Source organism: Anolis sagrei, chromosome 4, assembly GCF_037176765.1.
Source record: "Anolis sagrei isolate rAnoSag1 chromosome 4, rAnoSag1.mat, whole genome shotgun sequence".
Classification (NCBI taxonomy): domain Eukaryota; kingdom Metazoa; phylum Chordata; class Lepidosauria; order Squamata; family Dactyloidae; genus Anolis; species Anolis sagrei.
In genome coordinates, this window is record NC_090024.1 from 64,135,432 (window position 1) to 64,154,969 (window position 19,538).

General features: G+C 41.6%; 1 protein-coding gene across 14 annotated transcripts in view; it reads left to right on the plus strand.

Annotated features, from left to right (window-relative positions):
- Positions 1–19,538, plus strand: part of PTPRM (protein tyrosine phosphatase receptor type M) — a 529,398-nt gene that overhangs the window by 277,976 nt on the left and 231,884 nt on the right. For all 14 annotated transcript variants that reach the window (XM_060775055.2, XM_060775057.2, XM_060775056.2 and 11 more), the window contains exons 8-9: positions 7,656–7,964; positions 9,960–10,069. In XM_060775055.2, the coding sequence (XP_060631038.2) occupies positions 7,656–7,964; positions 9,960–10,069 (419 nt within the window). The remainder of the gene's footprint in view (positions 1–7,655; positions 7,965–9,959; positions 10,070–19,538) is intronic.

Genomic DNA, 19,538 nt, shown 5'->3' on the forward strand with positions numbered 1-19,538 from the left:
GCTCATCTCCATTTCTAAGCTGAAGAGCCAGCCGTGTCCATAGACATCTCCAAGGTCATGTGGCCAGCATGACTGCATGGAGCTCCATTACCTTCCCGCGGAAGCAGTACCTATTGATCTATGCACATTTTCATGTTTTCAAACTGCTAGGTTGGCAGAAGCTAGACCAAATAATGGGAGCCCACTCAGTTCCCCAGACTTGAACTGCCGACCTTTTGATCAGTGAGTTCAGCAGCTCAGTGGTTTAACCAGCTGTGCTACCAGGGGGGCCCATGAATATGATACAATACCATGTATCACAAACATAAATAGTTTCAAGGATTTGAGTCACAATTATGCACCTTGGGTTGCATTTCATGATATCAGAATGCATAGGATACAATATAGAGCTCAGATTCTGCATCATTGGGAGTTTCATAAAACCCATTGTCTGGAGAAAGGGCAGACCTAGGACAACCTCTTTGTCTTGCCTTCTTCCTTGTGTGAGAATTGGGCACAGCAATACAGAGCAATGAGTAGCAGGAACAGGACTATGGAAGAGTCCAAACTAATCAAGAAAGCTGCTAGAGAATATTTTGCTCAGATCCACCTTTATGCATTTGATATCTCGACATATATACATGCACACCTATCCTTTTTTTTTATTCTTCGTATTTCAGTATTGAGTGATGAAGAAGGGCGGGGGGATCCTTGAAGCAAGATCTTTGCCTTCAGGTTTTTTATTATCAATGTCAGGATTCTAAAATTACACTTAAATGTCTCTCGCAGATTCTGAAATTGAGTTTCTGAAAAAAGCACGGTAGTTGTAATAGGAGGTAAAGTATGAAGTTCTAGAGAAATGAGTGTGAATTGAACCTGCAATGGAAATTGATCTTATCAGTCAGGTTTTTTTCCTCTGTTCTGTGAAAAAACATTTCTGAATGTCAGAGAAACTGGGTACACTGATTAAATAGGATGCTAAAGTGCCATGGGCTACAACTGGACTTACTGGTCCCTAAGGTTGTAAGTTGCAGCTGTCAGATTTCACTGCTTGATACCTAGATGAAACTGGCATAAAGAGGGCAGCGTGAAAAATATTACAGGTACCATCAGGGGAATTGCAAAGAACTATGAGACTAAGCGTCAAGCACGACAGACTTTGTTCCCGTTTGGAAAGTAATCCTGCCCCTTAGCATTCAAAAGTGGGCTTAGTTTGGTTACTAGGTTCATGCAATTATCATTGATTATGATATCCCTGAATGCTTTCGATTAATCACTATTTTTTTGAAGCAGTTGTAAAGTAGAAAGGGTCTAGTTCAGCTAGATGATCTTCTTCTCTTCCCACTGTTTTGCACCAAATGAGGAGATAATAAATTAGCTGTTTCTGAAAACATAATTAATTACCCTATTACCAAGGCCAATGAGATTTATGTTTAGCATACAAAAAATGTTGTGATGTGTAAACAGTTTTATTTTTCTTCAGCCCAAATGAATATGATTTCCATTGTGATTAGCACTGCTAAATCATATTTTCCTTGTTATTAAGCTGATATTAAGTTTTTGTTTCTTTTTTAAAAGACAGCAGCTCATCCTGTGCAGTCGGTATCTCCAGTAGGAATGTATTTAGAAATGTATGTTGGCATGGACCAATACATTCTGGGTCGGGTTGTTTTTTAAAAAATGTGTGATAATTGTCACCTAGTTTGAGCAGAGCCTAAGAGATTCTTTTGTTGCCTCCCTGCTCAAGTGAAACGTATAGAGCCCAGCATAATTCAATTATTCCTTGTTCCTGAGTAAGGCTTAATAAATGTAACTTAATAAATGTAACTCTGCTAATCCAATATTTTTTTGTAGTGGCATGTCTTTATCCTTGGCAGTTTAAAGACATGGTTCTTCAGTTTAACAGCTGAGGGTTTTTTGTTTTGTTTTTTGTTTTGGGTTTTTTTTTTTGTCGTGACAGGAGCAACCGCTTCTGTTCTGAGAGAATTGGCCGTCTGCAAGGACGTTGCCCAGGGGACGCCTGGATGATTTTTTTGATGTTTTATCATCCTTGTGAGAGGCTTCTCTCATGTCCCCGCATGTGGAGCTTGGAGCTAATAGATGGAGCTCATCCACCTCTCCCCGGATTCGAACCTGCGACCTGTCGGTCTTCAGTCCTGCCGGCACAGGGGTTTAACCCACTGCGTCACCGGGTGCTCCGGGGTGGGGATGGAGAGGAGTGACTGAAAGCACGGAAACATTGATAAATTGCCATAGCTGTAGGTCACCACACAGTAAGCCATCCTCTATAATAAAAAGGTTAATTTATATAACACACTTACATTTTTACTCAAAGTTAGCCATGGTTTTTAATGCTGTTTAGATTATATGTTCATTGCATTTCCTTGCAAACTTGAGGTGGAATCCACAGTGCATTTGCATAATATTGCCAGCTTGCAGAGAATTATTTGAAGCCAGAAGTGATGGAATCTTGTGGCAAGTATTTAGAACATTCTTGGTAAAGATGTGTTGATTAATAAACATGAGCTAGAAGATGCATATTAATCTGTTTATGTATAAGAGCTTTCTAGCTCATTAAAAAGCTTCTTGGCATTTCAACTAGCAAAGCAGTAGATGAAACTAGTCATTGTCTTTTATCTTGTTGAGGACTCTCATATGAAATAAAAATCAGATTACTGCTAAATTTGTATAATTGCTGCACTGATGACAGTCTTATATGAGTATTTTACTAGATATGTAATGCAAGCACCATCTCATGCTATGACATCATTTAAAATCTTTAAACAAATATTTTCCATTGGAAATTCTTTTGTTTGGACAGCATAAACAGATCTATGTTTTAGGTTCATGGCATCAGTTTGTGGTCAGTTCAGTAGAAGGATTGAAGTCATAATTTTAATTGCCTGTAACCGTGTCATTACATGTATTGCATGCCTGTTGGATTGGAATAATCTGAAAAATATCAAGATGTTTAATCACCATATGATTTGTATGCAGAAGGGTGCCATTATTTAAATCCCATGTAAAAATCCCAGCATTCAGCAATCTGTGCTGTCAGCAGTATCATTAAGTGGCAAACATGTTAATACATTCCCTTCCTTCCATCTCCCTTTCCTTTCTCCTTCCCTCCCTCTTTCTCCCTTCCTCCTTTTTTCCCCTTCTATCCCTTTTCTCTTCCCTCTTTTCTCCTTCCTTCACCTTTCTCTCCCTTTTTCCTTCCTTCCTTCCTTTCTTCTCTTTTTCCTTCCTCCTTTACCTCCTGGGGGATGTTTAGCTGGGAGAAGAGAAGGTAGAGAGGACACATGAGAACCATGTTTCAAGATGTAAAAGGGTATCCCATTGAGGGAAAAACTGAATTTCTGCTGCCCTAGAGACCAGTGCACAAGGGGACAATGATTTCAAATGGCAGGGAAAGAGATTTGACTGAAAAGATTAGGAAGAACTTCCTTGAGAGTGGCATTGGTCGCCTCAAAGTGTAGTGGAGTCTCCTTCTCCGAAGGCTTTTCTGCAGAGGCTGTCTATGGGAGTGCTTTGATTGTGCCTTCTTGCAAGGCAGGGGGTTGGACTGGGGGACCCTTGGGGGTCCCTTCCACCTCTAGGACTCTTTATCAGGAGAAGAAAATATGGGGTCTAATTATTATTATTATTATTATTAACTTTATTTGTACCCCGCTAGCATCTCCCGAAGGACTCGATGCCGCTTACAAAGGCCAAGGCCTCAAACACAACATAACAATACAAAACCTAAAGCAAATTAAAAAACAATTAAAGCAATATTAAACAACAAGCAATAAACAATACATCAAGACACAATAAAACTGGGCCGGGCCAGAGTAATGGGTACACGATTAAAAGTGCTGATGTGAGAGGTGATATGTAAAGGATTATAGGGTAAGTGCAGTGTGCAGCAATCTCAATTCTAATAAAGTGCTTCTGGACTTGTTATTGGAGTTTTCCTATTCTAGAAAGACACATCGGAACAGCCAAGTCTTCAAGTTCTTTCTAAAGACTGCCAATGTAGGGGCTTGTCTAAGATCTTTTGGGAAGGTGTTCCAGAGTCGGGGGGCCACCACAGAAAAGGCCCTGTCTCACATGCCCACCAATCTCGCCTGCGATGCTGGCGGAATCACGAGCAGGGCCTCTCCAGATGAATGAAGTGAACGCGTGGGTTCATAAACGGAGATGCGGTCACGCAGGTAGGGTGGTCCCAAACCGTTCAGGGCTTTGTAGGTCAGCACCTGCACCTTAAATTGGGCTCGGAAAATAAACGGCAGCCAGTGGAGCTCCTTAAACAGGAGGGTTGACCTCTCTCTGTAAGGAGCACCAGTTAACATCCTGGTCGCTGCCCGTTGGACCAGTTGGAATTTCTGAGCCATTTTCAAGGGCAGCCCCACGTAGAGCGCATTACAGTAGTCCAATCTAGAGGTGACCAAGGCATGGACCACCCCGGCCAGATCAGCCTTCGCGAGGTACGGTCGCAGTTGGCGCACGAGTCTCAATTGTGCAAAAGCCCTCCCGGACACCGCTGACGCCTGAGCCTCAAGCGTAAACGATGAATTCAAGAGGACTCCCAAACTGCGGACCTGTGGCTTCAGGGGGAGTGTAACCCCGTCCAGCACAGGTTGCCACCCTATACCCCGATCCGGTTTGCGATCAACCAGGAGGACCTCTGTCTTGTCGGGATTGATCTTCAGCTTGTTCCTCCTCATCCAGATAGACACAGCGGCCAGGTACTCGTCCAGCACTCAAGAGGCCTCCTTGGAGTTAGGTGGAAATGAGTAATAGAGTTGTGTGTCATCTGCGTAGAGATGGCACCTAACTCCAAAACTCCGGATGACCTCTCCCAGCGGTTTCGTGTAGATGTTAAAAAGCATGGGAGACAGAATAGAGCCTTGCGGGACCCCACAGGTCAAAGGCCAGGGGTCCGAGCAGGCATCTCCCAGCTTCACCATCTGGGATCGTCCCTCCAGAAAGTACCGGGGCCACGACAAAACCGTGCCCTCGAGACCCATCCCAGAGAGTTGACCCAGAAGGATACCATGATCGATGGTATCGAAAGCCGCTGAGATATCCAAGAGAACCAACAGAGTCACACTCCCTCTGTCCAGCTCTCTACGGAGGTCATCCACCAAGGCGACCAAGGCTGTCTCGGTACCGTGACCAGGCCTGAAACCAAACTGTGACTGATCTAGGTAGTTGATGTCATCTAGAAAGCCCTGGAGCTGAGAGGCAACCACCCGCTCCAGCACCTTACCCAAAAAAGGGAGGTTGGAGATTGGTCTGAAATTGTTCAGCACCGTGGAGTCAAGGGAGGCCTTTTTGAGGAGTGGACGAACCACAGCTTGTTTCAGGAGAGATGGAAAATCCCCTGCTCCAATGATGCATTGATGATCGACCCAAACCAGTCAACCAACCCCTCCCTGGCCGATTTAATTAGCCAAAATGGGCAAGGGTCTAGAGCCGGCGTGGTCGCCCTCACAGCCCCAAGGACCTCTTCCACGGTCTCAGGAAGAACAAGCCTAAAAGAATCCCACAAAATTGGACAAGCAGATGCCTCAATCACCTCCTCTGGCACTGTGATGAAATTGGAGTCAAGCTCAAGGCGTATCTGAGCAACTTTGCCTGCAAAATGGTGTGCGAACTCGCAACACCAAGTTGCTGGGTCGTCGAAGGTCCCCTCCATCACAGGTGGCTGACGGAGTTCCCCGACGACCCAAAACAACTCCGATGATCTATTTGCTGCAGATGCTATAAGGGCAGTCGTGAAGGACTCTTTGGCTACCCGTATAGCCACGGTATACGCCCTAAGAGAGGCAGTAGCCCTTGCTCGGTCAGACACGTCTCGAGAACTCCTCTAAATGCGCTCTAGCCCCCTTCTCGTATGCTTCATCACAGCCAGCTCCTCGGTGAACCAGGGAGACGGCATGTCATGACGCAACGTGATGGGGCGTTCGGGAGCGATCGTAGCTATAGCCCTGGTCATCTCCCTGTTATAGAGGTCGACCAAGACGTCGACAGAATCGCCAGGCTCCATGGACATACTTTTTCTCTCCCATCCACCTTCTCATCCCAACCAAGGCCTACCCTTTTGGGATCCAAACGTTTCCCATCTTTCCTTCACTTTCTACCTCCGAAAGAGAAGAGGAAAGGGAGGAAATGGCAGGGCTGGGGATTGGGGAGAACCCCTTCCTTTCTGGCTCACCCACCCCTCTCTGGCCCACCATGGGGGCCCCAAGTTTGAAAGTCTGCTCATGCCTGCTGTATTTCTACTAAAGCTGGAATTCAAGCTAGTTGCTGTTTATATTAATTAGTATGAAAGTGTTTGCTAGCCCAGTAGTTAAAGGAGGAATAGAGTGATAGTGTGAATAGTAAAGAAACCTCTCATAAACATACATTAGTGAAAGAAATTGTGATTTTTGGTACAGCATATGGCAGTGTCTGTAAACTGGACAATCTTCTGGCTGTCTGATAAAAGTCCACATTTGAGGGGGATAACAACATAAATCACTGAGTGGTTTCCTGCATCAACTGGGGATAAAGCAGGCACAACTTGTCCCTGTCCAGTTTTATCCCACTGTCTTTTAAGAGAATTATCAAAAGTGGGGTGACAATTATGAAAGCCTCTTTTTTTTTCTCCCCTCAAAAATGTGTCCAAGTTTTCAGATGACACCAAATTAGGAGGGATAGCTAATGCTCCAGAAGACAGGATCAGAATTCAAAACGACTTCAGCAGATTAGAAGGTTGAGCTAAAACTAACAAAATGAATTTCATTAAGAAGAAATGTAAGATGAAATGCAAAGGTGGTTGACACCTGGCTCGACAACAGTACATGTGAAAAAGATCTTGGAGTCTTCATGGACAAGTTAAACATGAGCCAACAATGTGATGCAGCAGCTTACAAAAATCCAATAGGACTTTGCGCTGCATCAGAAGGAGTATAGTGTCTAAATCAGTGGTGGTGAACCTATGGTACACATGCCAGAGGGGGCACGCAGCACCCTCTCTCCTGGCATGCGCCTCGTTTGTTCACCTGCTTGTGCCCCCCCCCTCACCTGCTTACCTTACAGCTGCTTTTCAATTACAGTTTTGGCACTCAGTCTCTAAGAGGTTCACCACCACTGATCTAGATCAAGAGAAGTAATGGTGCTTCTCTATGGTGAGACATCACCTATGTCCAATTCTAGGCACCACAATTCAAGAGAGATGTTGACAGGCTGGAAGTTGTCCACAGGAGGGCAACTAAAATGATTAAAGGTCTGGAGACCATGCCCTATGAGGAGTGGCTTAAAGAGTTGGGGATGTTTAGCCTGCAGAAGAGAAGGTTGAGGGGAGACATGATCATCATGTTTAAATAGTTGAAAAGCTGTCATAAGGAAGAAAGAAGAAGCAGACCTGTTTTCTGTTGCCCTAGAAACTAGAATGGGTTCAAATTACAGGAAAAGAGATTCCACTTGAACATTAGGAAGAACTTCCTGACTGTAAGAGCAGTTCAACAATGGAACTCACTGTCTCGGAGTGTGGTGATGGCCACCTGTCAGGGGTACTTTGATTGGCTTTTCTTGCATGGCAGGGGGTTGTACTTGATGGCCCATGTGGCGTCTTCCAACTCCATGATTCTGTGATCATACATCACTCTACAAGCACTTAGATTAAAATCATGTCTTCTTTTTTACAGATCCTGTGCGTGGTCCAAGGAAACTGGAAGTTGTAGATATCAAATCCTGGCAGATTACCATCACTTGGGAACCATTTGGCTACAATGTAACTCGTTGCCATAAGTACAACCTAACAGTCCATTATCGCTACCAAGCTGGTGGACAAGAACAAGTCAGAGAAGAAGTGAGCTGGGATACTGACAACTCGCACCCTCAGCACACCATTACTAATCTCTCCCCCTATACTAATGTCAGCATCAAACTCATTCTAATGAATCCTGAAGGAAGGAAAGAAAGCCAAGAAATTGTGGAACAGACAGATGAAGATGGTGAGTTGAAAAATTGAAAGAAGTATGCATATATTTTTTTAAAATGTGACTTACTAAAATGTGTAATTGAAACACACACAAGATTTAATTGGTGAGTAAAATGCATAAAGAAATGCATAATTTAGAAAACATATTTACAAATAGATATATTTCTTTGTGCAAAGGGAAAAAAGACTCATAACCTGCTCTGGAACTGAGATGACATGAGAATTCTGGTCGCATTCTTGGATTCTCAATAAAAACAAAACTAAGCTTGTTGTACCCCTGAAAACAGGTAGAAGTGCCCACTGAGGAAAAGCAGATGCAGGATTTTGCAGTTTACCCCTATAGTTCCCCACTTTGCATCATGTACAGTTATAGTTATTAGGGCATTTCTGGAAGAAAGATCAATTAGAAAATATTGGCATTGTTCTATGTCCCATAGAAGCATTATACATACCTATATTTGGCCTGCACCAAATATTCACCTGTTTTGTTTTAATGTTTGCAGGAGGAGTGCTTTGGATAGGGTGTTCTAATATCCTCCTCACATTACCATTGTTTTCAAGCTCTGCAGTGTCCTTTGGTTCCTTCCTCTGTTGTGCCTTCAGCAACACTGTTTCATAATTGGTGACTGCTTATACCTGGAAATAATTATGCAAATTATATGTGGGCATCAAACAGAATATCAGATGTGAATGTATCATACTACTGCAATGCTAATTCAGATTGAGAATGATACTTTTGAACCAGTATTGCTCTCACTTTGGACAAAAGCTTTACTCATTCATTTTCAAACAGTCTAGAAGAATTAGAAGATAGTCTATTTCCTCCTAATCAAAAGCTTTCTCAAATAATATCCCTTTCATTATTTGTTACAGTTCTATGTCACTTACTCTCGCTTTGTCTCCCTGTCTATCTCCGTCTTTCCCTCATGCATATAAACTATTAATTTCAATAGATATACCTATTATGACCTCAATCTGGGGTGTGTATGAAGTGTGGGGATGTGGAATTGATCTCCGAGTCCCTATGGATACCCTTTTAATAAATCCCTTTACAGGGCTTGAGCATCTGCATTGTTTTGAATTTTGGGGTGTCTTGGCACTGATCCTATGTGGACATAGTGAAGGCATGGGCAAACTCTGGCCCTCCAGGTGTTTTGGACTTCAACACCCACAATTCCTAACACAATTCCTAATACCTCGAGGGCCGGAGTTTGCCCATGCCTGATATAGAGGGCTGGCTGTACATATTAAATGAGAAGAAGTGTTCAATTATATATCTCATGTAGATATTCTCTTCTCAAACTAATAGTTGCTCCTGATTGCTGTAGCTATAGCTGAAAATTTCTGTCTCATATACTGCTTTAATTATTTGGTTATGAACCAGAGAGGTGATTTCCAAGCCTGCTGATAATCCACATGGTTTTTACCAGTGTTATTAAGGCAAACCAGTGACTTTTAAGTGTACATTTTCTCTTCTTATTGATAGCCCATAACTGCTTTTAAATCTCCTAAACAAACCCTACACAGTCTATACTGTAGAAGGGATTAATGTCATATTTTCCTATTATTAGCAATAGAACTTGAAAAAAACATTTCAGATATATATTTGTTGTTGTTCATTCGTTCAGTCGCCTCCAACTCTTCATGACCTCATGGACCAGTCCACGCCAGAGCTCCCTGTCAGCCGTCACCACCCCCAGCTCCTTCAAGGTCAGTCCAGTCACTTCAAGGATGCCATCCATCCATCTTGCCCTTGGTCGGCCCCTCTTCCTTTTACCTTCTACTTTCCCCAGCATAATTGTCTTCTCTAGGCTTTGCTGTCTCCTCATGATGTGGCCAAAGTACTTCAACTTTGTCTCTAGGACCTTCCCTCCAATGAGCAGTCAGGCTTTATTTCCTGGAGGATGGACTGGTTGGATCTTCTCGCAGTCCAAGGCACTCTCAGAACTTTGCTCCAGCACAGATATATATTACACTTCGTTTAAAAGCCTGTTTTTGTATTTATTAGTTCCAGGAGCCGTACCTCTGGAATCTATCCAAGGAAGTACATTTGAGGAGAAGATTTTCCTTCAGTGGAAGGAGCCAGTCCAGACATATGGTGTGATCACAGTATATGAGGTATATAATAGCATTTTCTTTCCCTACCATCTTGATAAAAAATCGTAAGACTAAAAGGATTTAATGAAATATTTTTTGCTGTTTATCTGATGACACGCTATTTATTGTTGCATAATTCAACACTGAAGTACATCCTTATTATTTGAGCATTCTGCTAGCCTTCTGAGAAGCACTATTTGGGTCTAACACAAATATGTTTTTACTTACAAGTACTGATTGTTAAAGTTTGGCTACCTCTCATCAGTAAGAGTGTACATTTTATTTATATCATTCTTTTTTTTTCAACCTAAAAGAATCCACACAAAAATTTGCACTTTTGCATGAAGTACACTGTTTTATACCCCAAAATGTGTGTGGAGGTGATTCAACCACAAGATGCATATACCAAGGGAGGAAGTCTCTAGAAGATTTCAACTTAGGAAAGCAGCAGCACCCAACCATTGGAATGCATTTAGTACAAGTCATCTTTCTGTTCATTACCTTTCAATGCTAGAGGTCTAATTAGGGTTTGGGTTTTAGCTTGCAGGTCATATATCCTTTCTTCTTCAGTTTGAGAATATTGTTTCCCATGCACACAATATGTAACATAAAAACCTTACTTTAACATTTGATCATTCTGTTGTCAAGATAAGTTGTATCCACTTTTGTTAAGCGTGTATTAGGAACTGCACCGAGTCCCTTCGGGGAGAGGGGCAGGATACAAATAAAGCTTACTATTATTAATATTGTTCTGCCTAGTTATGTAGTTGAATATTTCAGTGCTTCCAGATCCACACAGGTGCAAAAAGGGGAAAGACAATATAATACTGAACACTGTCAGATTTCTGAAACATCTATTTTATAACAAACAGGTGCTATCAAAGAAAATAACCTTTGGTACCTTCCTTCCTTGGAATTCAACAAAATTACATGTGTTTGTTTGATAAGAACCAATGTTCGTTGTATACAGAACCTCTGCCCTATAGAGGTTTCTAAAATACTGACAAAGGACTATGTGTATTATGCTGGCAGCCCATAATCATTTTTAAACCTCTTGCCTGACCAAATTGCCCTTAAGTTTTTCTTTCAATTGCCGAACATGTTGTCAAAATGCTATGAAAAATACATGTGCCACAAAATATAATAGGAAAGAAAATATCTAATTTTGTATTACTAAGTTTTCAGTGCTATTTAGCTTAATGAGAAAAGATAGTATGCTACAAAAAAGAGTATGTTCTGGAAATTTGTTAAAATAGTTATAGTCACCTTAGTAATCAAAAAGTGGGTTGTTCATGTGATATGTTTTTATATTGAAGACATGTAGGTCCATGATCTTTCAAAAATGAGTGGGAGGCAGCACCAGATCTATAATTGTAGAGTATTATAAAAGAAGAATTGCCCCTGAAGAAGGCTTTTGTACCTTAAACATGTTTGGTAAATTTTAGTAAATTGTTTCCTAGCCGCCTCTCTCTGCTTTCTTCCACTTTTGGTGCCAATTTCCAAGTTTTTTAATCTTTATCTGCTGCTTGCTACCTAGTGTGAATCTGCTGGATCAGTGCTGCAGTCTTCAAATCAGCCCATATTTGTTTACATTTTGATGCAAGTGCTAAAAGCTGGCAGGATGCATTCCCAGAGTTACCACGAGACCACAAAATCACAGATAATAGCAAACTTGATTTAAATGAACAATTTCACATGGAGGAATACTACAGAATCATGCTGGAGAAAATGTTTAGAGAGATCAAATCTTTAGCATTTCTAGATCCTCCAGAGCGACTCTGTGGTGAAGTTCCAGTGGAAACATGCCATAAGATTGCACTAGAGAACGTAGAGAGAACATCTCATAATTGTGACAGGTCACACATGGAATTCTGTTTGTAGTTTAGTTATACAAAGTAGCATGATATCCTACATGACAGATTCCCATAAAGATGCTACTTACAACAGCATTTTAGTACCTGTTGCAACATACTGTTTATCTTAGTGCATTTGCTGAGTTATAACATTATCTATGTTTGCAAATAAAGTACAATGGAGTTAACCTATCATGTAACATTTTAATGTCATCTGAAATGGACTATTGTACTGACACATCTAAACATCATGATGTTGCATTGCACTATTCACATGTTACCCATGCATTTCCTAGCATAGTGTGGCAGGTCTTAGAAATCAAGCGCTAAGAGAGTGAGATGCATGAGTAAGCAGGGCCTCATTAGGCAGGAACACTAAAACAATGTCAGAACAAATATAATGTGTCTGCCAGTTGAACTGTATGTCACAACATTATTCACCACAATTCAGAGACTTTCTGAAGAACCATTGCCACATCTGCTTAAGCCATTGGACTACACAGTGTTTCAAATGTCGGAGTCCTTTAGGTGACACCCATTGCCACATTTAAGTGAAATATTGTCCATTGTCTCTTAAAACTTGCCTTCTATTCTGAATTAAACTTTCAGCTTACCGTTAACCTTTTATAATTTCTAAGGTCAAAACAGAGAGCTTCTGAAAATTGTAAGCTTACCCTGGGTCACTGCTACATTGAAGTTAATTTAACCTGTAGTTGACCTGTGCAGAATTGGTTTTGGCTTTACTAGAAGTTTTGTTTGTGAGTCTCACTCTGTAGTGCTTTGAAGACATTAATGTTCTCACTGCACCATAGCAAATTACAGAGCTCTGGACATAGATTTCCAAAGTAATTCACATCTTCACGAAAAGTGTCTTCCTTTAACATAATTTATCCTCACTTGGTATTATAGGTGTTGGTTTGTATAGTACTTTGCACAGTTTTGTTAAATATGTATTACATTTACATACACAGTACAGCTAGCATCTGCAGTTTCATTTATTCATGTCCTCCAGCACAACTCTATAGGATTCTTGGACCAAGAGTCTTTCATTTCTACAGGATTCACTATTATCTGCAATTTCATATATCTATACAAAGACTGGGAATGTCTTCCCTGTGGATACGGGTTTCATATTGTAATTATTGCTGATTTCTATTACAGCTAACTTGCACCCATAATGACACCCATAAGCTAGTCAGCTTTTGTATAGTAGGTTTGGCACCACTCTTAACACAGAGCTGAAAAAACGGATGGTGACAAACTCGTAAATTACAATTTCCTAAAAAAATAGTATGCTGGTTTTATAAGAATTTGCTTGCTTTGACATTTTTATATTGTAATATATGACTGAATGAAAATAATATTGAAATTAGAAATTAAATTTGTGAAAAAATCTTTATGTGCCACAAATTCAGCACCCAGATATACAGTAAAAACAGCTACAGTAATGAAAAGCATTTTTTCATTGTAGGCCTGTGAATTTGAAGTTTACATTCAGAAATTAAGATCCTGTAAATTCTGAGTGGAATGGGTTTTAAAGGCCATTTTTATAGTATTTTAATTTTGTTTTTACCACACTGTTACTATTTAATTTCTTTTTAGCTTGTTTGCAAACTTGTCTAGTGTGGTTTGTTAGCTGCCTTGAGTCCCCATGGGGAGAAAGGTGGGGTATAAATAAAGATAACAACAGCAACAATTTAAATATATTCAAGTATATTACTGCAGGATATAATTTCTGACCCATTAAATTGTTTAAATTCCACTGACACTATTCACAAATCATGTGCTGTTTATGTTCAGCAGTAGCCCAGCTGAGATCTTAAGATATTTGATCAAGCAAACACAGTTCAGACTAGAAATGAATCATTTGTTTACATTCTCCCTCTTTAGTTCTTATATTCCCTTTCACTTGGTACGTCCAACTTTAGGGAAGATAGCTTACTTGGTTACACTATACTTTCCCGTGATGCTAAGAACTGGCAAACAGATTTAAGAGTTACTTCCAAAATAAGATGTTAAACTGTTTTAATTGTTTGAGTTTTAAAAAAGTAATGAAACTATTAAGTATTGGAAAGCTACTATATCTGCATTTACTTAAATAAACTAAGCATTTCCCTAGCTGAATCTAAACAGGGAAAATGAGCCAGTTTTACCTTGTTCTCAAGCTTGGCGTAGATTTCCCAATTTAGTTTGAAATTAAATCTTTTACATGCCTGAAGGCTTTGAAGCGATTTTTCAAAAGCTCCATTCTTTTGAGGAAGAACTGGTGTTATCTTTTCTATTTTCCTATGTGCTTTGCATACAGCATTGGTATTGGAGAAAGATGCAGTGTTGCTGTGGTAGGACTAGCATATCAGGAGACCCAGTGATATCTACACAGCAGCCAGGAAGGGCCAGCAACATTTTCCCCATTTGCACTCAGTATCAGAAACTCTGCTTGCCTTTAAATATCCTTTTGAGTAGTGTGGTGGTGGGGTTCTGCTGAATTACAGACAAGTATAATCTCATATCTACATTCGTAGTAATAAGATCCATTCAACTTGGTGAGATTTGGGAGCATGCATGCATAGTATTGTGTTGTTAAGGCTGTGTTTCTGTACACACTTGGGAAAGGGCCATTCCCGTTTAGGGAAATTAGAGAGGGTGAAGGCAACACCTGTGAGGGCTGAGGGTGTCACCCAGTCCAGCAGAAGTGCAGTTTCACGGTGGGGTCAGAATAACAGAAAGTGTAATTGATTATGCAAATACGTGCATGCATAGCAGGAATTAAGGAAAACCTGAAGCTTCCGCATTTGATTGTTGTACATAAAACAATATGGTGAACACCTGCACCCAGTCAGAAATGATCTTCTGACATTCCTTGCATAGATAGGAAAGATCGACCATGATCAGAGTGAGCCTTTTTGTTCTGAAACCTATCAAGAAGAGAGCACATTTCCTGAAAGAAGAACCAGGAAAATCTGACTGTAAATAGAAGGTCAGCCGCTGTCCTCTCCTTTTTGCCTAGTCTTTTATTCATGTTGAATTTTGAAATGGTCATATGACTGGTCAGATAAATAAATTATTATTACCTGTATCCAGTAGAAACACTTATTGGTGTGCCTACATGAGGGAGGCCCCACCTGGCTTTCCAAATTGATTTTAGTTTAGAAAAAAACAAGTATGTGTGGCAACAAAGGGTTCAAACTGGGACATAATTTAGTTGGGATACAGCCCTCATACAGATTCAGCCTAAATGGATTTATCAGCCAATGCTGAATAAGATTCATTTTCTTAACTTGGTTTACAGGGAACTTCTATAACTGGGTTTCCAATTATAGGAAGACCTTACAGTGTCTCATTTAAGCCAAGTTATTAAAACAGGATCTGGCATTGGATTTATCTGTTTAGTTAACATGCATTCTACTTTCTAATGCAGAATAGTTTTCAAGAAAGCAAAATAGGATTTAGTACCTTAAATGGCTCTTATATCTAAAAGAGACTCAGACCTATGATAACTCCCTTAATGTTCAGAGTAAAACCTGGATGGAATTCAATATTCTACTAACATAGGAACTACACCAGCTAGGAAAATTTGCAAAGGATGTAGGGAGGAGTAGTTAGAGATAATGAAAACATAACACTGTTTACTACACCATGATGTATTTGTTTTTACATCTAAATTGTGTTAGCAACTGGTTGAAATTATTTTTTTTGCGTTAGCTTAATAACTATGACAATACAAAAGGCAGAGTAAAATAGATGAATTTTGTGGTAAAATGCACATAGATATCCAGCATGTTGAATTTTGAGGAGAAATTAGGCAGGCAAATCCAGAATCTTTTTGTTGTGGACTGCTCTTCTGATTCTGAGGGAGAATGAGGAGGAGGAAGAAGAAGAGGAGGAAGCGGCGGCAGACATATTACAAATCCCCACGTTTCCGGAACGACAAAGGGAGAAAGAAGTCAGGAGATCAGCTAGGTTAGCAGTGAAAACGCTGAACAATCAGACTGTACCCTAGAGACAGCTGTGCTTGGAAGTTCAGGGCTATAAATTAGCAGCAAAGTCATGGGTCCAGTGCTAACAGCAACTGACCTGCTTCAGGGGGAGTTCCTGTTTCAAGCACTGTGTCTCCGTTCCAGTGTCGATCTTTGCTGAAGGCTCTTGGCTATTGACTTTTGTTTTTGCAACCTGTAAGCCTGTTTGTCAAGGACCCTAGTTTCTGTCTGATGTTTTACGTTTGCTTGAAGACTGTGCAGAACAGTTGGGACTACTTTCTGCTTCACTTATTGCATTATCTTTATTTTGGCTGAAGTAAAGACTTTTTATTTACTTTCACTTGTGACTAAGGCAGTTTCTAGCACAAAAAATGGACACTTTTGGTAGAAAGCCATTGCCTATACACAATGAGACATCAAGAGAGATAAAACTTTCAACCTGTGATATATATTGTAACATGTGGTTTGGAGCTTATTTAGCGCAGCCTGGCTTTGATGTTATCATGTGTTTTGATTTATAAAAATGAAATATCAAAAATTCATCTCACATGTTTTTGGATAATTATAGATCTAGGTGTGACACTATCATTATTATTTTCTTTATTTATTTTGTGTCATCACTGTACAATGTGCTTTATAAGACTAAGAACAAGAAATGGAATTTCATGCCCTCAGGCTTTCAATGTAAATATGGGACACACAATAATGGAGATGGCAGTGGAGATTAGATTAAGCTTCTTCGTCTTCTCTCCATGACCAGGCCAATGGTAGTTGGACTTAATCCTCCCTCCCTCCCTGCTGTCCCCTTTCTGTGTGTTTCATATCTTCAGATTGTAAGCCTTACAGGTTTATTTTATTTATCGTGTCATCAGCAACCATTGTATTACAATTCTAACAGAGCAAAACAAACACAGAGATTAAAAAGAAAAAGAAAAAAAAAGAAAGAAAGAAAAACCACACAGATTTTGTAGATTTGGTATTTGGTTAAATGTCCTTTGACCAGTATCTGGCCACTTGGAGTGCCTCTGGGGTTGCCGCAAGAAGGTCCTCCATCGTGCATGTGGCAGGGCTCAGGGTGCATTGCAGCAGGTGGTCAGTGGTTTGTTCTTCTCCGCACTCGCATGCCGAGGATTCCACCCTGTAGCCCCATTTCTTAAGATTGGCTCTGCATCTCGTGGTGCCAGAGCGCAATCTGTTCAGCGCCTTCCAAGTCGCCCAGTCTTCTGAGTGCCCAGGGGGGAGTCTCTCATCTGGTATCACCCATGAATTGAGGTGCTGGGTTTGGGCCTGCCACTTTTGGACTCTCGCTTGCTGGGGTGTTCCAGCGAGTGTCTCTGTAGATCTAAGAAAACTATGTCTTGATTTAAGTCGTTGACGTGCTGGCTGATACCCAAACAGGGGATGAGCTGGAGATGTCTCTGCCTTGGTCCTTTCACTATTGGCTGCTACTTCCCGGCGGATGTCAGGTGGTGCAATACCGGCTAAGCAGTGTAATTTCTCCAGTGGTGTGGGGCGCAGACACCCCGTGATAATGCGGCATGTTTCATTAAGAGCCACATCCACTGTTTTAGTGTGATGAGATGTGTTCCACACTGGGCATGCATACTCAGCAGCAGAGTAGCATAACGCAAGGGCAGATGTCTTCACTGTGTCTGGTTGTGATCCCCAGGTTGTGCCAGTCAGCTTTCGTATGATGTTGTTTCTAGCGCCCACTTTTTGTTTGATGTTCAGGCAGTGCTTCTTGTAGGTCAGAGCGCGGTCCAAAGTGACTCCCAGGTATTTGGGTGCGCTGCAATGCTCCAGTGGGATTCCTTCCCAGGTAATCCTCAGGGCTCGGGATGCTTGTCTGTTCTTAAGGTGAAAGGCGCATGTCTGTGTTTTAGATGGATTAGGGATCAGCTGGTTTTCCCTGTAATAGGCAGTAAGAGCACCTAGAGCTTCAGAGAGCTTCTGTTCTACCATCTCAAAGCTCCCTGCTTGAGCAGTAATGGCACGATCATCAGCATAGATGAAACTCTCTGTCCCTTCTGGCAGTGGCTGGTCATTTGTGTAGATGTTGAACATGGATGGAGCAAGCACGCTCCCCTGAGGCAGGCCGTTCTTCTGTTTCTGCCATCTGCTTCTCTGGCCCTGGAACTCAACAAAAAAGCTCCTGTTTTGTAGCAGGTTTCCTATGAGGCGGGTGAGGTGGTAGTCCTTTGTGATATTACACATTTTTCTCAGGAGGAGGCGGTGGTTCACAGTATCATAGGCTGCTGACAGGTCTATGAAGACAGCTCCTGTGATCTGCTGCCTTTCAAAGCCATCTTCTATGTGCTGGGTCAGATTCAGCACTTGCAATGTGCAGCTTTTGCCTTTTCTGAAGCCAGCTTGCTGTGGGATCAGACAGGGGTCTATATTTTCCATAATTCTATGCAAAATAAGTCTCTCCAGAACTTTGTAGAGGTGGCACAACAGGGAGATTGGTCTGTAGCTTTTTGGGTCATTACGGTCTTTGCCTGGCTTCAAGATGGCGATGACTCTTGCTTTCCTCCAGATTTTGGGGATCTGACAGGATGCAGTGCAGTTGTTCATCAGCTCCAGCAGCCAGCGTCTTGCTTTTGGACCAAAGTTCTTGATTTGTTCCATCCGTAGATCATCCAAGCCAGCTGCTTTGCCATTCTTACATTTGTTGAGAGCCATGTCCAATTCAGTAGATGTAAAGGGTTCATGGAGGTTGTTGTTCTCAATCTCTGGTTGTCTGGCTATTGGTTTCTTTCCTACTTTGGTGGCAAGGTTGGGTTTCCCATTCTTCAAGAGTTGGTGTGCTATCTGATCTGCCTTTATGTTGGCATGGGTATTAGTTTGTGAGGGATCGTTGCTTAGCCGTCTCAGCAGCCTCCACGCCTTCTGGCTGCTCCTGCCCATGTCGACCTCTGTGATCAACTTGATCCACTGTTCTTTCTTGGCTTCAGAGATGGAGGACACAATGCTCTGCGCTGCCTGAAGAGTCTGCTCACTGAATGGGTCTTCGTTGTGGAGCCTGTAATAGTTTTCCAACAAGGTAGCTGTTTCAGGAGTAATGCCCTGGAGTAGTGGGTTCTGCAGCCTCTCGGTATAGAGGCCCGTGAGCAGGTTTTCACTATTTCAATAAAATGTTCGTATTCCTCAGGGATTGGCGCGACCGATGTGATCATGTCGTCTAACATGTCTGAGAATTTAGTCCAATCTGCCTTTCTGAAGTTGTATCTTCGTTTAAATCGAACTTCCTGAGGCCTTATTGTTGGGAACAGTTGGCATATTATTGGTCGGTGCTGTGTGTTTGGGATTGGTGGTCCCACTGATTTGGTGCATTGCTGTACGATGCTGTAGCTCACAAATAAGAGGTCTGGGTTATAACCTCGGTGCCATCTCCCGCTGTTGTAGGATGGTGGGAGCTTGCTATCATGGATGAGTGATAGTTTGTGCAGTTCAGACCAGGACAGGACAGCCTCTCTATTTCTGTCCTCTTGAGCATAGCCCCATACATGGCTATGGCTGTTGAAGTCACCAATTACTACCGCCCTTTGGTGCCTGTCAAAGTTCTCGGGGGAGGAGAAGCAGAAATCTTCATTTGGGGACTTGTACACAGAGGTGATGGTGATGTTATTAAGCTCTACTGTTATCACCTCGATATTGTTT